At 40.1% G+C, this 19,892-nt stretch overlaps 1 protein-coding gene across 1 annotated transcript in view; it reads right to left on the reverse strand.

Annotated features, from left to right (window-relative positions):
- Positions 1 to 19,892, reverse strand: part of myo15b (myosin XVB) — a 96,220-nt gene that overhangs the window by 32,694 nt on the left and 43,634 nt on the right. Inside the window, exons 29-37 of the mRNA XM_039787626.1 lie at positions 15,058 to 15,125; positions 14,676 to 14,748; positions 12,953 to 12,985; positions 12,757 to 12,819; positions 11,522 to 11,628; positions 10,363 to 10,665; positions 6,161 to 6,239; positions 4,908 to 5,036; positions 975 to 1,143 (exon numbers count right to left, since the gene is read on the reverse strand). Of these exons, the coding sequence (XP_039643560.1) occupies positions 975 to 1,143; positions 4,908 to 5,036; positions 6,161 to 6,239; positions 10,363 to 10,665; positions 11,522 to 11,628; positions 12,757 to 12,819; positions 12,953 to 12,985; positions 14,676 to 14,748; positions 15,058 to 15,125 (1,024 nt within the window). The remainder of the gene's footprint in view (positions 1 to 974; positions 1,144 to 4,907; positions 5,037 to 6,160; positions 6,240 to 10,362; positions 10,666 to 11,521; positions 11,629 to 12,756; positions 12,820 to 12,952; positions 12,986 to 14,675; positions 14,749 to 15,057; positions 15,126 to 19,892) is intronic.

Raw genomic sequence — 19,892 nt, forward strand, 5'->3', positions numbered from 1 at the left:
TACTAGTCGTCTCTCTCAGTTAAGGGGTCCATGACTTAAAAAAACATTGAGGCTCAAAACATGTACGGAAAACAAGAACTGTGTCTACTTGTGCTTCATTGGGGGGGTTAAAGAACACAACAGGAGCGTGAAAATGAGTTGAAAGTGATTTCATGTCTTTTATGTAGATTTTATGTAGAAACTTTGGAGCTTCTGGCTTTAACACTGTCACGCCTGCCCCGCTCTTATGGTGGTTTTGTGTGTTTGGACTTCCTGTTCTATTTAGATGTTTTTCTGTTCCCCTTAGTATTTCTTGTTTTATCCTTCCTGTTTTTTGGTTTTCCCGCCTTTGTTATTGTCTGATGTCTTTCACCTGTTCACCAGTCCTTGTGTCAAGTTTCTTTGTTTTAGTTGGTCTCATGTTTCTGTTGTGGGATTATTATGTTATGTTTCTGTTGCTGGTTGGGCCGCTTTGTGTCAGTTTGTGTCTAGCTCTGTGCTTCCTGGATTTCCCTGGTTTTTGTTCTACCTTGTTTGGTTTGGATTCCTTTCATCATTTCTACACTGGATTAGTTTTTGCCTGCTCATCTCAGGATTCCCTTTGTTGTTAAGTATTTTGTTTTGTTGGTCTAATAAATTCACTACTCAAACTTACTCCTGTCTGCCTGCCTGCTCTCTGCATTTGGGTCCAACCTAACAAACACAGTCTCATTCTCTAACAGATTTGTTGCTGAGATGTACATGATTCCTAAAAAAACGGAAACCTGTGTGATGTACACCATAAATTGTTGCATAAAAAATCATGAAAATACAGGAAATTAAGTGTTTGACGCTCAACATTTTCTGGGGTTCCATGTGTGTCCCCAATATTTCCCCACCCAATGTTAAAAACCAAAACCTACGTCCTTGCAAGCAGGAAACAGCAGGATGTAAGATCAGAAGAAACTTTTGGGGAAGTGTGTAGAGACCTCGTAGGGAGCAGCGCTGAAACTGACCTGACAGGCTCAAAGGGTTTGGGTTCTGGCTGGGGCCGGCTGTTATACATTTTGATGATTTCCCGAATGTTGGAGGTGGGTTGGGGCTGAGGCTTGGCGAGAGGAGCCGGGGCAGGTGTTGCTTTTGGGGGGTCTACCTCTCTGGCTGGAGGGGTGTGGAGACGCTTCACTGTGGGAGATAAGACAGAAACTCTTTAGCTCTTCATTCAATTCATTTTCTGCATAATCAGTGTGTCTTCTCACACAAAATAGAAATGTCAGCTGTGTGCTCATTTTCCTTTTGTGATCTACAGTACGTACTATATGAACAGCTCAACGCATTCTCCCGAACTGGTCCGTATGATTACGTACGAAAATGTACGCACACCAAAGTGTATGATATCCTACGAAATTAGGAGACCGCCGGCTGGTCACGTGACGCCGGCTGGCTACGAGCTCCATGACGCCGAGCAGCAGTTGCTAGGTGTTTAAGCCGCTACAGAGCTTCGCGACGTGGGCTACGGACCTCGGTCGTATCAGCGGCAGTTAGTAGATGTGTTTAGCTGAAAATGGGTGACTTTGAGCCAGGTTTAGAGCACCGCGAGTTTTTTTGTGATTGTTGCGGGCAAAAATCCTTGATTATGCGGCACGTTTTCTAAAAAAATGCGATGGAATATGCGGGATATTTATGCAATTTTATGCGATGAAATTGCGGGAACTTGCAAAAAATGCGGGAACTTGCAAAAAATGCGGGAACTTGCAAAAAATGCGGGAACTTGCAAAAAATGCGGTTTGATGAAAAAGAGAAGAAGAAGTGATTCCCCCAACACCCTGCTTTTTTAAAACTTAATTTCCAAAAATTGTTTACAGATATTCAGTCATTGCAATAAGTAAACAAATAAGATACAAAAATATATACAAATAATATAATATTAAAGTAAAAATAAAAGTAATAGTCCAAACTGAGGGAAATAAAAGATACAAAAGAGACAAACTTTGAAAAATCGTTAATAATATAGACCGCAGGAGCACTTAAAGAAATTTGAGTAGACATCAGATATTAAGATAGCTTTCTTATTGGATACCAACTTAAGAGACTCAAAGTCCATGTCAAATTCAACCTCCAACACCCTGCTTTTCGATTATGTTCACGTCGCGTAATTACGTCACTTCATAACGTTCCCATGGCAACAGGGGAAAATGGCTGCTCTTGTGTGAAGTAAACGCAACATTTTTTCAACTTTCTGCTAAGATATATGTGACTTTTTTGCAACGAAAATGCGGGGATTATGAAATAATGCAAGCATCACATATTTTGCGCTGAAATCGGCAATTTATGCGGCGAAAGTGCGGCATATTTGAAAAAATGCAGCCCCCGCATGAATATGCAGACTTTGGCTGATTATGCATTGAATTATGCGATCGCATAATCGCGTTTTTTCTGGAGGGACTGTATTACGGTTAAATTTAGTCCACAAAATATGAGTGTTTTGCCGCGACGAAAGTTAAAGGAACACGCAGACTTATTGGGACTTTAGCTTATTCACCGTATCCCCCAGAGTTAGACAAGTCCATACATATCCTTCTCATCTCTGTGCATGTTGTAACTCTGTCTGACGGCCCCAGCGCTAGCCTAGCTTAGCACAGATCCTGGAGGTAACCGGCTCCATCTAGCCTACTCCCAATAAGTGACAAAATAATGCCAACATGTTCCTATTTCCATGTTGTGATTTGTATAGTCACAGGGTGTACAAATAACAAGGTCACATGACACACAGCCATCTTCTAACCGTATACATACTGGGAACTATATTCTCAGAAGGCGAAGCACTGCTACTTCTGCTACTTGGGCGGAGTCATATGCTAGCAGCACCTGAAGCCCTGTGGTGAGGAGCAGAGAGTTGGCCTGGAGTTGGCTCAGAGTTGGAGTTACAAGATAGTAAAAGCGTAGTGACCTTGTTATTTGTACACCCTGTGACTATAGAAATCACAACATGTAAACAGGAACATGTTGGCGTTATTTTGTCACTTATTGGGAGCAGTAGGCTAGTTGGAACCAGAGTTACAACACAAACGGAGATGAGAAGGGACTTATGGACTTATCTAACTCTGGGGGTTAAGGTGAATAAGCTAAAGTCCCAATAAGTCGGCGTGTTCCTTTAAGATAAGGCACCAAAAAGATCGTGGTTTGGATTAAAACACTCCTAAGGAACACACATTTCCTGGGTGAAACTCTTTTTTTTTTTTTTTTTTTTTTCCAGGGAAAGTCCTGTGTTATAACACCCACCCACCCCATTTCTTTTTTAAATAATCGTGGCTTCTTTGTTTAACCGCATTGAATTGCTAACATTAACAAAAAAATAGGCGTGGTTTACTTCATAGGCTGTGTACCTGTGTTATTGCATTATAGCAGCGATAGAACTAAAAGATGGATCCTAGAATTCATTCAATACTTTATTTTGTTTAAACAAGTAATAGATTAATCCATCTTTTTAACCCTTGAGATGTCCTTGGGTGTAATTTGATTCTATATCAGAAATTTGGGTTTATTTCAACTAAATTGCCCCCAAAGTAACATGGATGGTTCCATACAACGCTCTTCGCAAGTTAAATGAAGAATTGGGATTAGGACTTTCATTGAATTCTGGGTTTTTTCATTCAATTTTATAGCATTTGAAAAAAACGGTTTAAATGAATTCAAAACAGTATCCTGACAACATTTTGACCAAACTTTTCTTCTGATCTTAACTATTAGTCACAATAATTCACAATTTCTGCTTTTGAACTCCAAAATCAGGTATAATTCCATATAAATTAGGTTTATTGACCCTGAATTCCACTACATACGTTTAAAACTAGTGGTAATAAGTTGGTGTAAGTGGTGTATATATTGGTGGTAGTGGGGAAAAAGTAATTAAAAAGCACTTAAAAAAGCGACAAAAAAAGTGTTCATTTTCAGTTTTGAACCGGGAGGACAACACAAGGGTTGACACTGAAAGAGACAATTATATTGTTAATTGCGATTATTTCTGAGACAATTAATTGTACAGCAAATAATTGGAATTGTTACAGCTCTAGTCCAGCACTAAAAGTCAAAATAAACAAAAAAAAACAACGCACCATAGCAGAGAGGCACACAACACATGAACATAGTACAACAGTGGCTTACAGATCTAATGTCACAATACATAACAGCTTAACGTTTTCCTCCTGACTCTGCCATGATCCACTCACTAGCAGCAGTCTAAACTTCTTCTTTGTTTACAACTCTGTGCAGTTTGGGCTAGACTAGAGTAGCTACGCATCACTTATCCCGCATCAATCATTATCATCACTATAACATTATTGTCTAATTGCAATTTTTTTACATAATCGCCATTTCTTTGTTTAAACGCAATTTAAACAATTTATTTATTAAGGGTTATGCCTGTTGACGAGAATTGTCAATTTAATGGTCATTTAAGAAACAAATTCAATGTTTTATATGACAAAGAGGCGTGGTTTACTTCATAGGCTGTGTACCTGTGTTATTACATTATCTGGGTTACATAACTGTGATATATAACTGAAAGATGTATCCTGGGATTCATTCAAAACTTTGTTTGAAACAGTAATAACTCAATAAATCTTTTCAAGTTTGACAGAAAGAGACAATTATATTGTCTCAAACTATTTATGAGACAATTATATTGTACAGTAAAAATTGAAATTGTTACAGCTCTACATGACATCATTATTTTTTGTTTTATAATTATTGGCAAATTTATTGGCAGTATTTTCAGATGCATTTAAATGTTTTTGGATTCATCAGAAATATTTTTAATAAAGTAAAAGAAAAAAATCAACCGATAACACTGCCCCCAGCCACACAGTAAGTGCCTCTCAGGAGCAGGCAAAGAGCCGCAGGTTGCCCACCCCTGATCTAGTCCATTGAACCATTGCTCATCATCTTACCCTCAGGCTTCGGTGCTGTAGGCGGGGGTGATGGAGCTGGTAATGGCGGGGAGGGTTGCTGCTGTCTGGGCGGGCTGGAGGGGGCTGGCCGAGGCTTTGAGGTTTTGGATTCACCATGGGGCTGAATGCCTAGAGGACAGTAGAAGAGAGAGATGGTGAGGAATGAGGGAATTGGGGAAATGATTAAAATTATAAGCATAGTCTCGCATTGCCAGACCTTCCTCCACAGCGCTGTGGAGGAAGGGAGAAAAAACGTGCTCTCGTTTATTGGCATTTCTTTAAACCAATCACAATCGTCTTGGGCGGGGCTAAGCGCTCGACGGAGCCACGGTGTCGCTGCAAAATAGCCTCTGGAAGGAACTTGTTTTGGTGGAACGTGTTTACGTTCAAAAGTAGTTTTAGTCGTGCGAGAGAAAACTCAGATTGGACAGATAGTCTAGCTAGCTGTCTGGATTTACCCTGCAGAGATCTGAGGAGCAGTTAACCATAGTCCTCACAAATCCACCGGAGGTTAGAACGCCAACACAAAGAAAGAGGACGGTGACGGACATCCGGCCGAAAAGGAAGGACATCCTGCGGAATATCCGGTGGCACCGAAGCACCACGGAAGTGGTACGTCATGGATAAAGACTATTATAAGCATGATTTAAAGTGTGGTGTGGTTGGGTTTAGGAAAAGAACAACGGGGAAATGAAACGCCACATGCCGGGACACAATCCGTGGTCTCTGGGGGACGTGCGACAACAACGGTACGGTTGGGTTTAGGAAAAGAACAATGGGATAATGAAACGCCACACAGGCCACGATCCCTGGTCTCCGGGGTGAAAGTCCTGTGTTGTTTGACCCATCCACCACCTCGGCAAACTGGCATTTCATACTACTCGCTACCGTAGTCGTGCTGTGATTATTTAAAATACATTATTTAAAATGCTGACCACCACGAAATAAACGACATTAACATAACCGTGTACACAAATCAATAGATTAAATAACGTGACCATTTCACGAACTACCGTGAGACTGGATTGCCTTGCTTCCCGATGGCTATTTTGCCGTGGCACTGGGGCTCCGTCCGGTGCGTTGCGCAGCCCAAGACGATTGTGATTGGTGTAAAGAAATGCCAATAAACCAGAGCACGTTTTTTTCCCATCCTGGAATACTGTGTGGACTATCCACACCATCTTCTGCAGCGCCGTGGAAGAAGGTCTGGCAATGCGAGACTATTATATTACTAATCGTTGCTTGTCACTCACCAATCTTCTGGAAGTATTCCGTCTTGTCTCTGACAGAGTGCAGGTCATCTGGATCTGGTAAGTCCACGTCTCTCTCTGGCTGTAGAAGCAATGGACATGAGCACACAACACGTCATTACACGAGGAGGAAACAGACCAGTGATATCAATGCTTCACATTTATGGAATGAAAGTAGAAGGTTGCAGTATTTTTTATCTTTCTGTATTATCAACAAATCCCATGTGCAGGTCCAAAACAACAATTAATATATTGTTAACTTCAACTAACGAGGGATATTCGGATGTATACAGTACAGGCCAAAAGTTTGAACACACCTTATCATTCAATGCGTTTCCTTTTTTTTCATGACTATTTAAATTGTAGATTCTCATTGAAGGCATCAAAACTATGAATGAACACATGTGGAATTATGTACTTAACAAAAAAGTGTGAAATAACTGAAAATGTCTTATATTCTAGTTTCTTCAAAGTAGCCACCCTTTGCTCTGATTACTGCTTTGCACAGTCTTGAAGGAGTTCCCAGAGATGCTTAGCACTTGTTGGCCCTTTTGCCTTCACTCTCCGGTCCAGCTTACCCCAAACCATCTCGATTGGGTTCAGGTCCGGTGACTGTGGAGGCCAGGTCATCTGGCGCAGCACTCCATCACTCTCCTTCTTGGTCAAATAGCCCTTACACAGCCTGGAGGTGTGTTTGGGGTCATTGTCCTGTTGAAAAATAAATGATGGTCCAACTAAACGCAAACCAGATGAGATGGCATGTCGCTGCAGGATGCTGTGGTAGCCATGCTGGTTCAGTATGCCTTCAAGTTTGAATAAATCCCCAACAGTGTCACCAGCAAAGCACCCCCACACCATCACACCTCCTCCTCCATGCTTCACGGTGGGAACCAGGCATGTAGAATCCATTCACCTTTTCTGCGTTGCACAAAGACACGGCGGTTGGAACCAAAGATCTCAAATTTGGACTCATCAGACCAAAGCACAGATTTCCACTGGTCTAATGTCTATTCCTTGTGTTTCTTGGCCCAAACAAATCTCTTCTGCTTGTTGCCTCTCCTTAGCAGTGGTTTCCTAGCAGCTATTTGACCATGAAGGCCTGATTCACGCAGTCTCCTCTTAACAGTTGTTCTAGCGATGTGTCTGCTGCTAGAACTCTGTGTGGCATTCATCTGGTCTCTAATCTGAGCTGCTGTTAACTTGAGATTTCTGAGGCTGGTGACTCGGATTAACTTATCCTCAGCAGCAGAGGTGACTCTTGGTCTTCCTTTCCTGGGGCGGCCCTCATGTGAGCCAGTTTCGTTGTAGCGCTTGATGGTTTTTGCGACTTCACTTGGGGACACATTCAAAGTTTTCGCAACTTTCTGGACTGACTGACCTTCATTTGTTAAAGTAATGATGGCCACTCGTTTCTCTTTACTTAGCTGATTGGTTCTTGCCATAATATGAATTCTAACAGTTGTCCAATAGGGCTGTCGGCTGTGTATCAACCTGACTTCTGCACAACACAACTGATGGTCCCAACCCCATCAATAAGGAAAAAGATTCCACTAATTAACCCTGACAAGCCACACCTGTGAAGTGAAAACCATTTCAGGTGACTACCTCCTGAAGCTCATTGAGAGAACACCAAGGGTTTGCAGCGCTATCAAAAAAGCAAGGGTGGCTACTTTGAGGAATCTAAAATATAAGACATGTTTTCAGTTATTTCACACTTTTTTGTTAGGTACATAATTCCATATGTGTTCATTCATAGTTTTAATGCCTTCAGTGAGAATCTACAATGTAAATCGTCATGAAAATAAAGAAAACGCATTGAATGAGAAGGTGTGTCCAAACTTTTGGCCTGTACTGTACGTGCAGGAGGAAGTATTACTCGGGACAAGAGTAGAACGTTTTATCTTCCTTTACTATGGAGGATGGCAATATTTGTAGAACGCTCTAACTCCGGTGCAGACACACTTTTTGAGTCCACACCAGAGCCAGCGAGCGATCACAACAACAGCAACATCTACTAAAACGGAACTAGAACTATACTGCCACTTACGTAGTTCAGGGAGCAAGGTAACATTACTATAACAAATTATCCTTCATAGTGTAATTATCTCAACATGACTGACATACTAACATGGGGAAGAGAATAGGGATTAACCGGCATTGGTTTTTCAGGGCCGATACTGATTATTAGTAGTTGAAGGTGCTCTAAGTGATGTGACGCGTTTTTTAGGCTACAACATTTTACATCTCCTCACTATCCGCTAGCTGCCTGTCCCCTGAACGCACTGTAAAAAAACGCGGTCTCTGTAGACAGCTTAGGCTCCACAAACGCCAACAAAAACAAACTGCATACTGAATACGCATTGTGGAAGTAGCCTACGTGCTAACGCTGCTGCAGTGATGGCTCAACCAGCTCCTTCTTGTCAGTTATTGGCTGGAACACTGTTTGTTATGGTTCGTGGGGCAGGTTGGCGCGGTTTGTTTTTATTGCCGTTCGTGGAGCCAGAGCTGTCTACAGAGACCGTGTTTTTTTACAGTGTGTTCAGGGGACAGGCAGCTAGAGGATAGTGAGATGTCTGCTGTATGTGACAAAAAATGTTGTAGCCTAAAAACGCGTCACATCACTTAGAGCACCTTTAATGAAACTGATAACAGATATTTGGAACCAATATGCAGTTACAGTGAAAATAAAAATCTTTCAGTCAAAATTTAGATTTTGGAATGTTACAAACTCCAACACAAAACTTAGTTTGAATGATTTAAGAGATTATTTAATAAATTAGAAACTTTCAACATAATACACAGTAAAAGAGAGTCAGATAGTGTTGTGGGCGGGACATTAAGTCAGACTCAGTGGTGAGTGAAATTGAAGCAGAGGGACAGACACAGAGCTGTAGCAGAGCCAAAGTAGCACACTTTTTAATTATTAACTTTATCAGTTATCAGGCAAATAAAATGCAGGTACAGATAATCTGCAAACTGCCAAAAAACGGCCCGATAATCGTCCAGGGCCGGTCTATCCCTAGCAGAGAACAATAATGTACCAGTACTACAATATCTATTAATACGTATTGTATATCCAAAAACACAGCAACAATGTTGCACTGGCTGACATGTTCCTTTATTACCATAAACACACACAGTAGTTTACTTTGACTCATGAACACATGTAAAATAGTCCCCAGCCTATGCACAATTTCTTCCTGTTTGCTACTATAGTGACCAGGTTTTTTAGGGAATTACTGACCCTTTAAAAAAATGAAACTTTATATTTGTGAGCTGTTTTTAAAGATGTATGTCATCAGCAGGAACCAATGGGCTTGGGGCTGGGAGCCACAGACAAGGTAGAGAAGTCAGACAGTAGCCTATTGAGAGGCGGGCTAACACATTGTTGGCTTTGGTCTTTTAATGGAATTTGTTGACAATAAGAAAGAACTTTCTCTGATGGAGACAGTAAAAAAAAAACGCTCTGGGAATTACTTGGTAGTAAGCTTAAGGATTTTTGTAAAGAAAACATGGAACATCATCAGCGTACAACTTGAGCACATATCCCCATGGCGGAAATGGGCCACTGCAGCAGTATCAGGTAAAACAGTAGAGATGTTAGAGGTTACAACAAGAAGAAAACAACAACCAAATGTGAGGGTATACACCTGAACATAAATAAAAGGACTCTCTCCTCTATCTTTCGCAGTTTTCCTTGGATTATGGTGGCACCTAAATCATGGTTGCATCTGCCGGCCTGCCATTCCCTGCTACACCCTACTACGCCCTGCTACGCCCTATTACGCCCTATTACACCCTGCTACGCCTTGCTACGCCCTGAACTGCTACAACTATTATTTCTAATCATAGTTCCACTATCTTTATTGATACTATAATTGCCACACACTAACTGCTATATTTATTATGAATCACATTTCTCTATATCTGCATATCTGTATATCTGTATCAGTGTCTCTGTGTCCCAACCGGCAGCCGGCCCACTAAGAGTCTGGGTCTGTCTGTATTGAAATTGTTGGGTCTTTATAAATTATTGTGGTCTAGACCTACTCTATCTGTAAAGTGTCTTGAGATAACTCTTGTTATGTTTTGATACTATAAATAAAATTGAAAATTTAATTGAATATATGGTGAAAGGAAGAATCAGGCATAGTAGGAAAGTAGAGAAAAATGGAGTACGCTACAAAAAAAAGTATATACAGAACTACCTCTGGCTCAGGCTTCCTGTAGCTGGAGGCAGGTTTAGATACAGGTGCCTTGGGCTTGGCAGGTGGGGGTGATGGAGTTCGACAGGAGGGGGAGGGGGAGGGAGAGGGTGAGCGTGAGCGTTCCCTTGACCGTCGCTCGGACTTTCGTCTCTGCTGTCTCTCCTTCTCCTTCTTTCTCTCCTGCTCCTCCTGCTTTCTCTCCCACTCCTTCTGCTTCTTCTCCTGCTCCTTCTGCTTCCTCTGCTGCTCCTGTGTCTGCTGCTGGGACAGAGTCATGGCCTGCATGGTCATCTGCTGGGCCTGCAGGGGACCAAGAGAGAGGACATGACAGTACACAGCTGGAGGGCAGGTTGGAGAAAGAGCTAGGAAATGAAGATGTGGGTGGAGGGGCAAATAACCAGGGTGCGATTTGTGAAAAAAACAGAGGGGTGGGGGAATGTTTTTTAATCATGCACAACAAAACAAATCCCCCTTCCAATACCATGGATATAGTTCTACTCAGCCAGCCATGCCAAAAGACTTATTTATGAACCTCAATATCCAATGGGAAATAATCTCAGAATAAAATAGCACAACGTGGTGTCAACATAAAACACAGCGCTATCAAGCCAGAGTTCACTTCGAGGAGAAAACAAAATACTTTCACCCAGGATACGTGTGTTTGTTCTTTGGGAGTATTTTAATTTAAACCACAATCTTTTTCCTAAACTTAACTAGTCATTTTGGTGCCTAAACTTAACTGTCGTCGCCGCATAACGCTCACTTTTTCTGACTAAACTCCACTACCACGGCCCCTGAAAGGAGCGTCATCTGGCGGTGCCAGTAGCCGGCTCTCAGGCACCTATTGGCGGCTAACAACAGCCGCTGGTAGCCGGAGTCCTGGAAATCTGTAGCGAGCTTAATCAACCAGCAACTGTTCACGTTACAGCGCTTTACTTAGTTTGAAATTTTATTTTAGGTATATAATTTATGGTCTATTGGTAAAGTAGCACTGATCACTTTGTTGGGGGGTGATACATTTTGTCCCAACCGGGGATAAAAAATAATTTAGCAGAGGCAGGGATATGTAGACCAGAAAGGGGGAAATCCCACGCATCCCCCCCAGAAAATCACACCCTGCAAATAACAAAAGTATGCTAAGTGAGCTTGTCCTCACCATGAGAACGGCCTGCTGGTTGATGAGAGCCTGCTGTGATGCTGCCATCTGCATGGGGTCAGCGACAGGCGGGGCAGGCATGGGAGGCATCTGAGGCATCATCATGCCTGTGTAGGGATGAAAACCACAAACTGTTTTTCAGGTAATCAACTACATTGAAATCACAAGCAAAGGAACTAGTAAAACACAAAATTTAAAGAGCCCCTATTATGTTTTTGGGGGATTTTTCTAAGCTTTTAGAGTGTTTTTTTGTGTATGTAATGTATGTATGTATACAGTACAAAAACACATTTCACTCCAAATGTAGCTTTCTCTCCCAGAGACAGAACTTTTTCTGAATACACCTCAGTTTTTCATATGTGTTTCAGACAGAGGAGCTGCAGCAATGGGCAGTATGAGAAACATAATGTTTTTTGAACATCAAAGCATGTAAACCTATTCTTGTAGACCCCCAAGAGTACAAATATGATGCTGAAAAGGAGTATAATAGGGGCTCTTTAACACATGCAATACATTTACTATGAGAGCTATTTTGGGGGCTGTAATATCCATACTCAATTAAATTAAATTGTATTTACTATGTCAAATCATATAAGAAGTTATCAACATGTGACATATCACAGATAAAGTAGGTCTAGGCTACACTATAATTCACAGAGACCCAAAGGAAAATGGAAAAACTTCCTTTTACAGGTAGAAACCTCGGACAGACCTACTGTACATATCCTTCTTCCTATATCAAATCATGTTTCTCCTTGCCAATTACAGTTTATATGCCCATATTTGTGTCCACAAAAGAATTTTTTCCAGTATGACTTTGTTGGGGGGGATAATAAGCTGCTTGCTCCATTGCTAATAAGTCCTTCTTTTTCTTTTTAAACCAGCACTCTTTTTTTTCTGTATTTTCCAGTTCATTAACATTGTCCATTTTGCTGCCAGAAATGCAGATGTAATACTGTAGGTCACTGTGTTTGCTTTTGCTTTACATTCTCCATTTGTTTTCCAGGTAAATATATGATTGGACATTAAGAAATCTGCACATTTAACAGTGATGACAAGTAATCAATTACATCTACCTAAAACCGCTTCACATAAAGGCAAAGTTATAATATGAGCATATATGTGTTATTAGATTTCTTTTTCTTTCATGTGCATGGTGTTAAATGAGCTTTATGTACCATTTTGAATTGTCTCAGCATTTTCTGAATTACCTGGATCAAAGATTCACATATTACCTGGCATGGTTGGCATCATGGGAGTTGCACCATAGCTGGTCATTGAAGGGTTAACCGCCATTCCTGAGCAGAGGCAACACAGTAATGTTAAGATTAGAAAACTGTTTTAGCCAGTCGATATGAAAAGGATTCATGGCTTGAGGACATTTCTCCAACAGGACACAACATTTGTATTCTTGGTGACCTTCTCACTTACCCATAGGATAGCCTGGCATTGTCATGGGCATTCCTGAAAAACGGAATGATCAGATATAATTAACAGTTTACAGAGACTAAATCATGTCATTCCAGAATGAGACCGGAAAAGTCCAAACCGTCTTACAAGAAGAAGAAAAAGTTACGAAAAGTTACTTTGCAATCCTTATAGTTGTTCTGTATTCCTTATACTTTGTAGCATGGCTAATTTGTATTTCTTGGTTGTTAACTATATTACTGTGGTTGTGTTTGCAATTGCATATTAACATACTGCATACTACATAATACTCAGTAATTTATGTGCTTGGAAAAATAATTTTGTTGTGCTTAAAATTTCCCATTGTATGCTCACAAATGAGACACAAGTAGCCTTTCATAGACTTGACTGACTTAAAACTCTGAGCACTTACTGACAAAACATTTATCTACAGGTCAAAAGTTTTTTTAGACAAGGATCCCTCAGCTGAAAAAGAAACGGAGCAGGGACCCCTTACTACATATATTGTATAAAATTCACTTGCATATTAAACTGGGCTTCCATTGTCATGGTTGTGGTTTTTCCTATTTTATTTTGTCAATAAATTCCAAATTCAAATGTGTGACTGTCTCCCTGCTATTTGTTTCATGGTTGTGTGTTACCCGTGTTCTTTCGGTGTTCTCTGATTGGTATAGTTCCATCCTTGTGTATGTTTTCATGCTTCAGTTTCCTGTTTTACTTTGTAGTGTCTGTTTCTCTTGTGTTGTTTCTAGTTTTACTTCCTGCCTTGGGTGTTTTTCCGCCTTTGTGATTGGCTGCCCCTTCCTGATGTGTTCTACCTGTTCATCAGCCCTGATGTCACCTGTCCCTCGTTACTACCCTTGTTACCTTGTGTATCCGATCGTTGTCATTACGCATGTCTTTTCCTGTGCCTTTCTGAGTCATTCCCTGTGTCTCTCTCTGTGTAGTTTTGTTCCTAGCGTTTTTGGATTTATTCCCTTTGGTAGTTTTTTACCTGCTTGCTTCAGGAGACTTTTTGTTGTAGCCATTTTAAGTTAATACACCTTCGAAACCTTAAGCTCCCTCCTCTTAACGCTGCATTTTTTGGGGCCAAGCCTGCACAAATCCTGATAACAATAACATGTAGGGTGGCCTAAAGCCTTTACGCATACCTTGGTATGGTGCCTACAATACTAAGCTTTTAAAATAAAAACTGTTGGCATATTCATATATTTATACATCATGTTTTAATGTTAAAATGTGGCACAGTAAATCCTTAAGCTTTACTGTATCTTTGGATGGCTACCTTATGGCTACCTTCGCTTACCTTACCTAAATAAATATGTATCTTTACTAATAATATGTTGAATTCATGTTGATGTATATTTTCAGACATATTTAAAAAAAAATTAAACCATCAAACAATAGGCCCCCCTAATGCAACTCTGAGGACCCCCTAGGAGTTACGGACCGCCTGTTGAAGATCTGTGCTCTAAGTTATAACACGCACCTGCGGCCGGACCTACTATCAGAATAAAGAACAGCCGTATCTGCACTTACTGCACTATAGCTTCACATATTCAAAAAATGTTTTTGCTGCTATATTAATGTTCTAAACCTTGAGTACAGCCCATTTAAGAATGCTTTATAATGCATCATAGAGTACACTACGGGAACATCATTTCTTTTAATAATAATTTTTAAAATAATAATTTTAAAGATGGAGCAGGAGATCCAGCTTTCCTACCAGATCCATACATGGGTCCAATCCCTCCTCCTCCTCTCATCCTGCGGTTTAGCATGGCTACTCTTTCCATGTCCTGCACGCACATGCACGCACACACACACACACACACAAACACATACACACACACACACACACACACACACACACACACACACACACACACACACACACACACACACACACACACACACACACACACACACACAAACATTCAGTAATAAGATACAACCAGAGATACACAATCCACCAGAGACTAATGAGCATGCTCAATACACCCTATGTTATAAAACTTTCTCAGGACAGGCAAGTATAGCCTTTACATTAATTACAGTTACAGTTTAATTAAATATTAAAATACTGTAAATCCGATGACATCACTGACCGGAGGTCCTTGGTCCAGTACAGGGTCAAACAAGTCATCAACGTAGGCATCCATCTGTCTCCCACGGCCTGCAAATAGGTGCAGAAGAGAGATTAGAACAGCTGGACAGGGTCAGAATTACTCATTAGTGGGTCCTGGGACAAAACAAATGTGCCGTGGAACCAATACTACCTCTGTGTGTATGTATCCTGTCTCTTTTTATTCAACCCTTGTGTTGTCTTCCCGTCAATCATGCAACTTGTTGTTCTACCAGGTAAAAATAACCCTTTCTTTCAAGGTTTTTTTGTAGCTTTATCCTGCGCTTTTTTTCCACTACCACCAGATTCACCACTAACATCAACTTATTACCACTAGGTTTACACTTATTTTTGGAATTCATGATAATAAACCTAATTTATATGAAATTATACCTAATTTTTGAGTTTAAAAAATCTGACATTGTGAATAACTTCGATAAGTAGTTACGATTTAGTGGACAATCACAAACTGTCAAAGTTTAGTCAGGATACTGTTCAGAAACCATTTCATTTTACAAATGCTATAAAAATTAAATAAAATACCCAAAATTCAATGCAAGAAGTGAACTGATCCTAAATTGGATTTGCGAAGAGTGTTGTATGGAACAATCTGTGTTATTTTTGGGCAATTTGGTTTAAAGAAACCCAAATTTCTGATGTAGAAACTTTGAAAATGGGTCAAATTTGACCTGAGGACAAAAGGAAGGTTTAGAAAATGCATTGTCTGAGAGAGGGTAATATGCTTCAGTAACTAATGATTAACTGTGTGCAGTATGTAATGTATTTTGTTTTGTGGACTTGATTTGCAAATAAATGAATAAAATGTCAAAAAGCACTGTACGAATGTACTATAAAACTACATAGTAAAAAGTATTAAAACTAGTTTTTGATAGCATAATGATTAGTCTGAATTGGTAAAAAAAAATGTATTTAGCATGACATCTTGTTCTGGCCCTCATCTTTGTATCAGGCAGCGTTTTCAGCAAACAAGCTCAGATAAAATGGCCCACAGACAAAGTTAGCACCTAGCTAGTGCACATAGTGGAGTATTTAGCAAAAAAAGTTTTCATTAACGCAGGTTATGCAATTTCTTTCATGACAATCAAAGAATTTTGACCATTTAATAGCAACACTGATGGGCAGTAACGCGTTAGAAGTAACGCGTTACTGTAATCCGATTACTTTTTTTAAGTAACGAGTAAAGTAAGGGATTACAATTGCAAAAACAGTAATTAGATTACTGTTACTTCCCCGTAAGCAGGCTGCGTTACTTAACCGTGATTTTGTTTCGTGAGACTGTCTCGTGAGTGACAATGACGTTGAGCGCCGCGACGTCAGTGGTAAACACCGACATGTGTAGTGTTGAACAAGAGACAACATGGGGCGCGGGAGAGAGCAGGACCATGCAGCGTTTAATGCTTGGAAGTACCGACATTACTTTGAGTTTGACTCGGTTAAAGGTGACAAAAACATCAGCGTCCGCTGTACACTCTGCGTGGGAAGAAAACTTTTATCTACAACGAAAAATTCCACCTCAAATCAGAGCAAGCACCTAGCAAGCCGGCACAGGAATGTGAAACTCAGTGGAAAAAAAACCTGAACCCCCAACTGACATGACTACATCCAGCTCTACCGGGCGAACCTCCGTGGGCCCCTCTCCTGCTAAACAGGTGGAAATAGACTTAAAAGCGACAGGACTTAGTGCCGCTGAACTGAAGAAGCTCGTCGCTGGCTATATTGTCGAGGACATGCTGCCAATTTCCACTGTTGACTCTGAATCGTTCCGACGCATGTTTTTGAAAAGTAACTTAGTAAAGTACAGTAACTAATTACTTTTGAAAATAAGTAATCAGTAAAGTAACTGGATTACTTTCTTGGAGAAGTAATCAGTAATCAGTATCACAGGTGTCAAGATCATCTACACTTGTAAGAGGTCTCAAAACCAAGACAATCTTGGAACCCTTCGGCAATCGCTCTGGCGGCAACAGCCAACATTTAGGGATTACCTATGTAGCCAGCGGATATCCGGATAACTGATAACGAATATCCAAACCAAGACTTCCTCTTCCGGGTGCTGGTTGTTGTAATTTGAATAAAAAAAGTGGGCTGGCCCTCTCTCACCATGCGGAGAGAGCAACATTGTTTACTGTTTATTTACAAGACTTTATGTGGCAAGATTCCCTTGTATCTGTCTTCACTGCTAAATGTTTCCAACACAACATATCAGACACGCTCAAAGACACACATTAGACTTATTAGAATTACAATTAGGAAAGAGCGCTTTTAAAGCGCCCATATTATGCTCATTTTCAGGTTCATAACTGTATTTTAAGGTTGTACCAGAATAGGTTTACATGGTTTAATTTTCAAAAAACACCATATTTTTGTTGTACTGCACAGCTCTCTCTCACTGCTGCAGATCCTCTTTTCACCTGGTTTCTGTTTTAGCTACAGAGTGAGACCTCTTTTCATCTTCTTCTTCTGTACTATCTTTGATTGCACTCACACATGCTCAGTAGTTCAGATGTAGAGCATGTCAGCTAGCTAACTCTAGAGACAGTAAAAGAAAGCCTGTTTCTCCAACTTTGGTCAGTTACAAGGCAGTATTAGCTGGGAGACTTCTAAATGAGGGCGCACATGTAAGTAGTTCTTTTGTAGATTATGGTGAACTTGTGTGTGTTGTAGCAGTGCTTTGCTATTGAGAACGACGTAGCATGCTAGCGTTAGCATTAGCGTTAGCATGCTAATGCTAACGGTTAGCATGCTAACGAGCTAACGGTTGTGGTTAGCCAGCTCATTTCGGACTGTGACGTCACAGTCCGAGTCGATTTTGAACAGCTCACCAGGAGACTGAAGGCAGGACACATTCAGAAACTGTATCTCACTCAAAACAGCATGGATGGATTTTTTTCAAAGTTTGTATGTGTGTGGAAGCACCAGAGACACAAAAGAACACCCCAAATCCCAGAAAAAGTGATTTTTTCATAATATGGGCACTTTAACTTTTACGCTCCTGACAGATGGAACTGGCTTCAGGATTCTCTCAAACTAGAACAACTGTTTCCATTGGGATGTTCAAGATAATGCTTGGAAATGTGTTACATAGGGACCGCTCTTGCCCTCTTATTCGCCTGCATCAGTGATTCTCATTTGTTTTTTTATTGTTTGTGTGTACTGTCATTTTGTGATTGTTCCTTAATACTTCTTAATATTTCACATATTGTAATTTGGGTATTGTTTTATGATGAGATTATTTTGATGATCATATTATTTATTTGTACTGTAATTGAGATGGCCTTTTTTATTACTCTGTAATCAGGGCGTCACTGGAAAGGAATGGCCCTTCCCTGAATAAAATAAAGGTTATAATATAATTGTTTACAGCCTGATTGGCAACTTTAGACGCAAGAATGGAGTTGGAGTTGAGAGACGTCTCTTTAAATAGATATCCAAATAGATATTCAAATCACAACTAAAACACATCTGTTTTAGCATACCCAACATAACTTCCACCATGTCCACTTTGATTTTATTATTAAAAGTTTTTAAATAGTCACCTTGATTTTACTATTGATACATTTGTTGTGCTTTTATTAATGTTTTTATCAATTTTTGTAAGGTATCCTTGGGTGTCTTGACAGGCGCCGACAAATAAAATGTATTATTATTATTATTATTATTATATTATTATTATTATTATTATTATATCTCCTTATGAATGGAGATTTTCTTTTTCAAGCTATAAAAAAACTAAATTGTTAGATATGTTCCGAGATTGGATTCTGCCTCGTTTGTTCTCCACATGGAATGTTTGGTTGCATGCAACCAAAGCCCGCTCAAACGTGATTGGTCAATACTACTCTGACTACAAACAGAAAACCAAAACGCTTCTGATTCCAAAATGCATTCATATGCAGAATCTGTTCATAGAGATTAGGAACTACTGTAGGTTACTTCTACATAGGGTTTCTGCAGGTTTCACCAAGTCAAATTTAAGACTTTTTAAGACCTTTATAAATTAAATTGAAGACCTTTATCACAACATAAAAAATTTTTTTTGCTAAACTTGCACTTCCCCATAGCTGAAGAATACAATCTGTAATCTGTGCAAAAGAAAGAACTACAACACCACGGAATGAAATACAAAAACTGTAAAACTAAACATTTTTAGACCTGTTTAAAACGTAGAACAGAATACTTGTGAATTTAAGACTTTTTAAGGCCTAAAATTTAGATTTCTTTTAATTTGAGACTTTTTAAGACCCCACAGAAACCCTGTCCACAAGACTGGGCTGGGATCAGATAATATTGCAGGTCCCAGTTAACAACCCTTGTCATTTGAGTTAATATTTAATGTTGTGGTGCCAAACAAGTTTACAATTAATCGAATGACCACAAACCAAACCAAGTGTCCTCTGAGTGGCTCTGAGGGTCGAGGGCCTCTGGGAGCAGTTGTCTGCTTTGCCCAGTTGGTAATCGAGCCTTGAGTTAGGACAATGCAAAGTCACTTGATTACATTTGTGCCTGAGTTCTAACCAGTCTCAGTTACATGACCATGAGTCACTTGAAACACAATCAAGTGAAAGTAAATCAAGAGTAACTGATTGACCAAAAGAACAGCTTTATATGCTCTATTTGGAGAATGAATGAGGTGAGACTTCTGCTGATAAGAGAAGTCTTTTAGTGGGCGACACGACTGAGTCATCATTTGCCATTGATGAAAAACGCCTGAGAGATGCCAGGAGAGCAACAGATCTTACGGGGTTCAGTACAGTACGGGGTTCAGTACAGTACGGGGATCAGTACGGTAAAGGGATC

Source organism: Perca fluviatilis, chromosome 21 (assembly GCF_010015445.1).
Source record: "Perca fluviatilis chromosome 21, GENO_Pfluv_1.0, whole genome shotgun sequence".
Classification (NCBI taxonomy): Eukaryota; Metazoa; Chordata; class Actinopteri; order Perciformes; family Percidae; genus Perca; species Perca fluviatilis.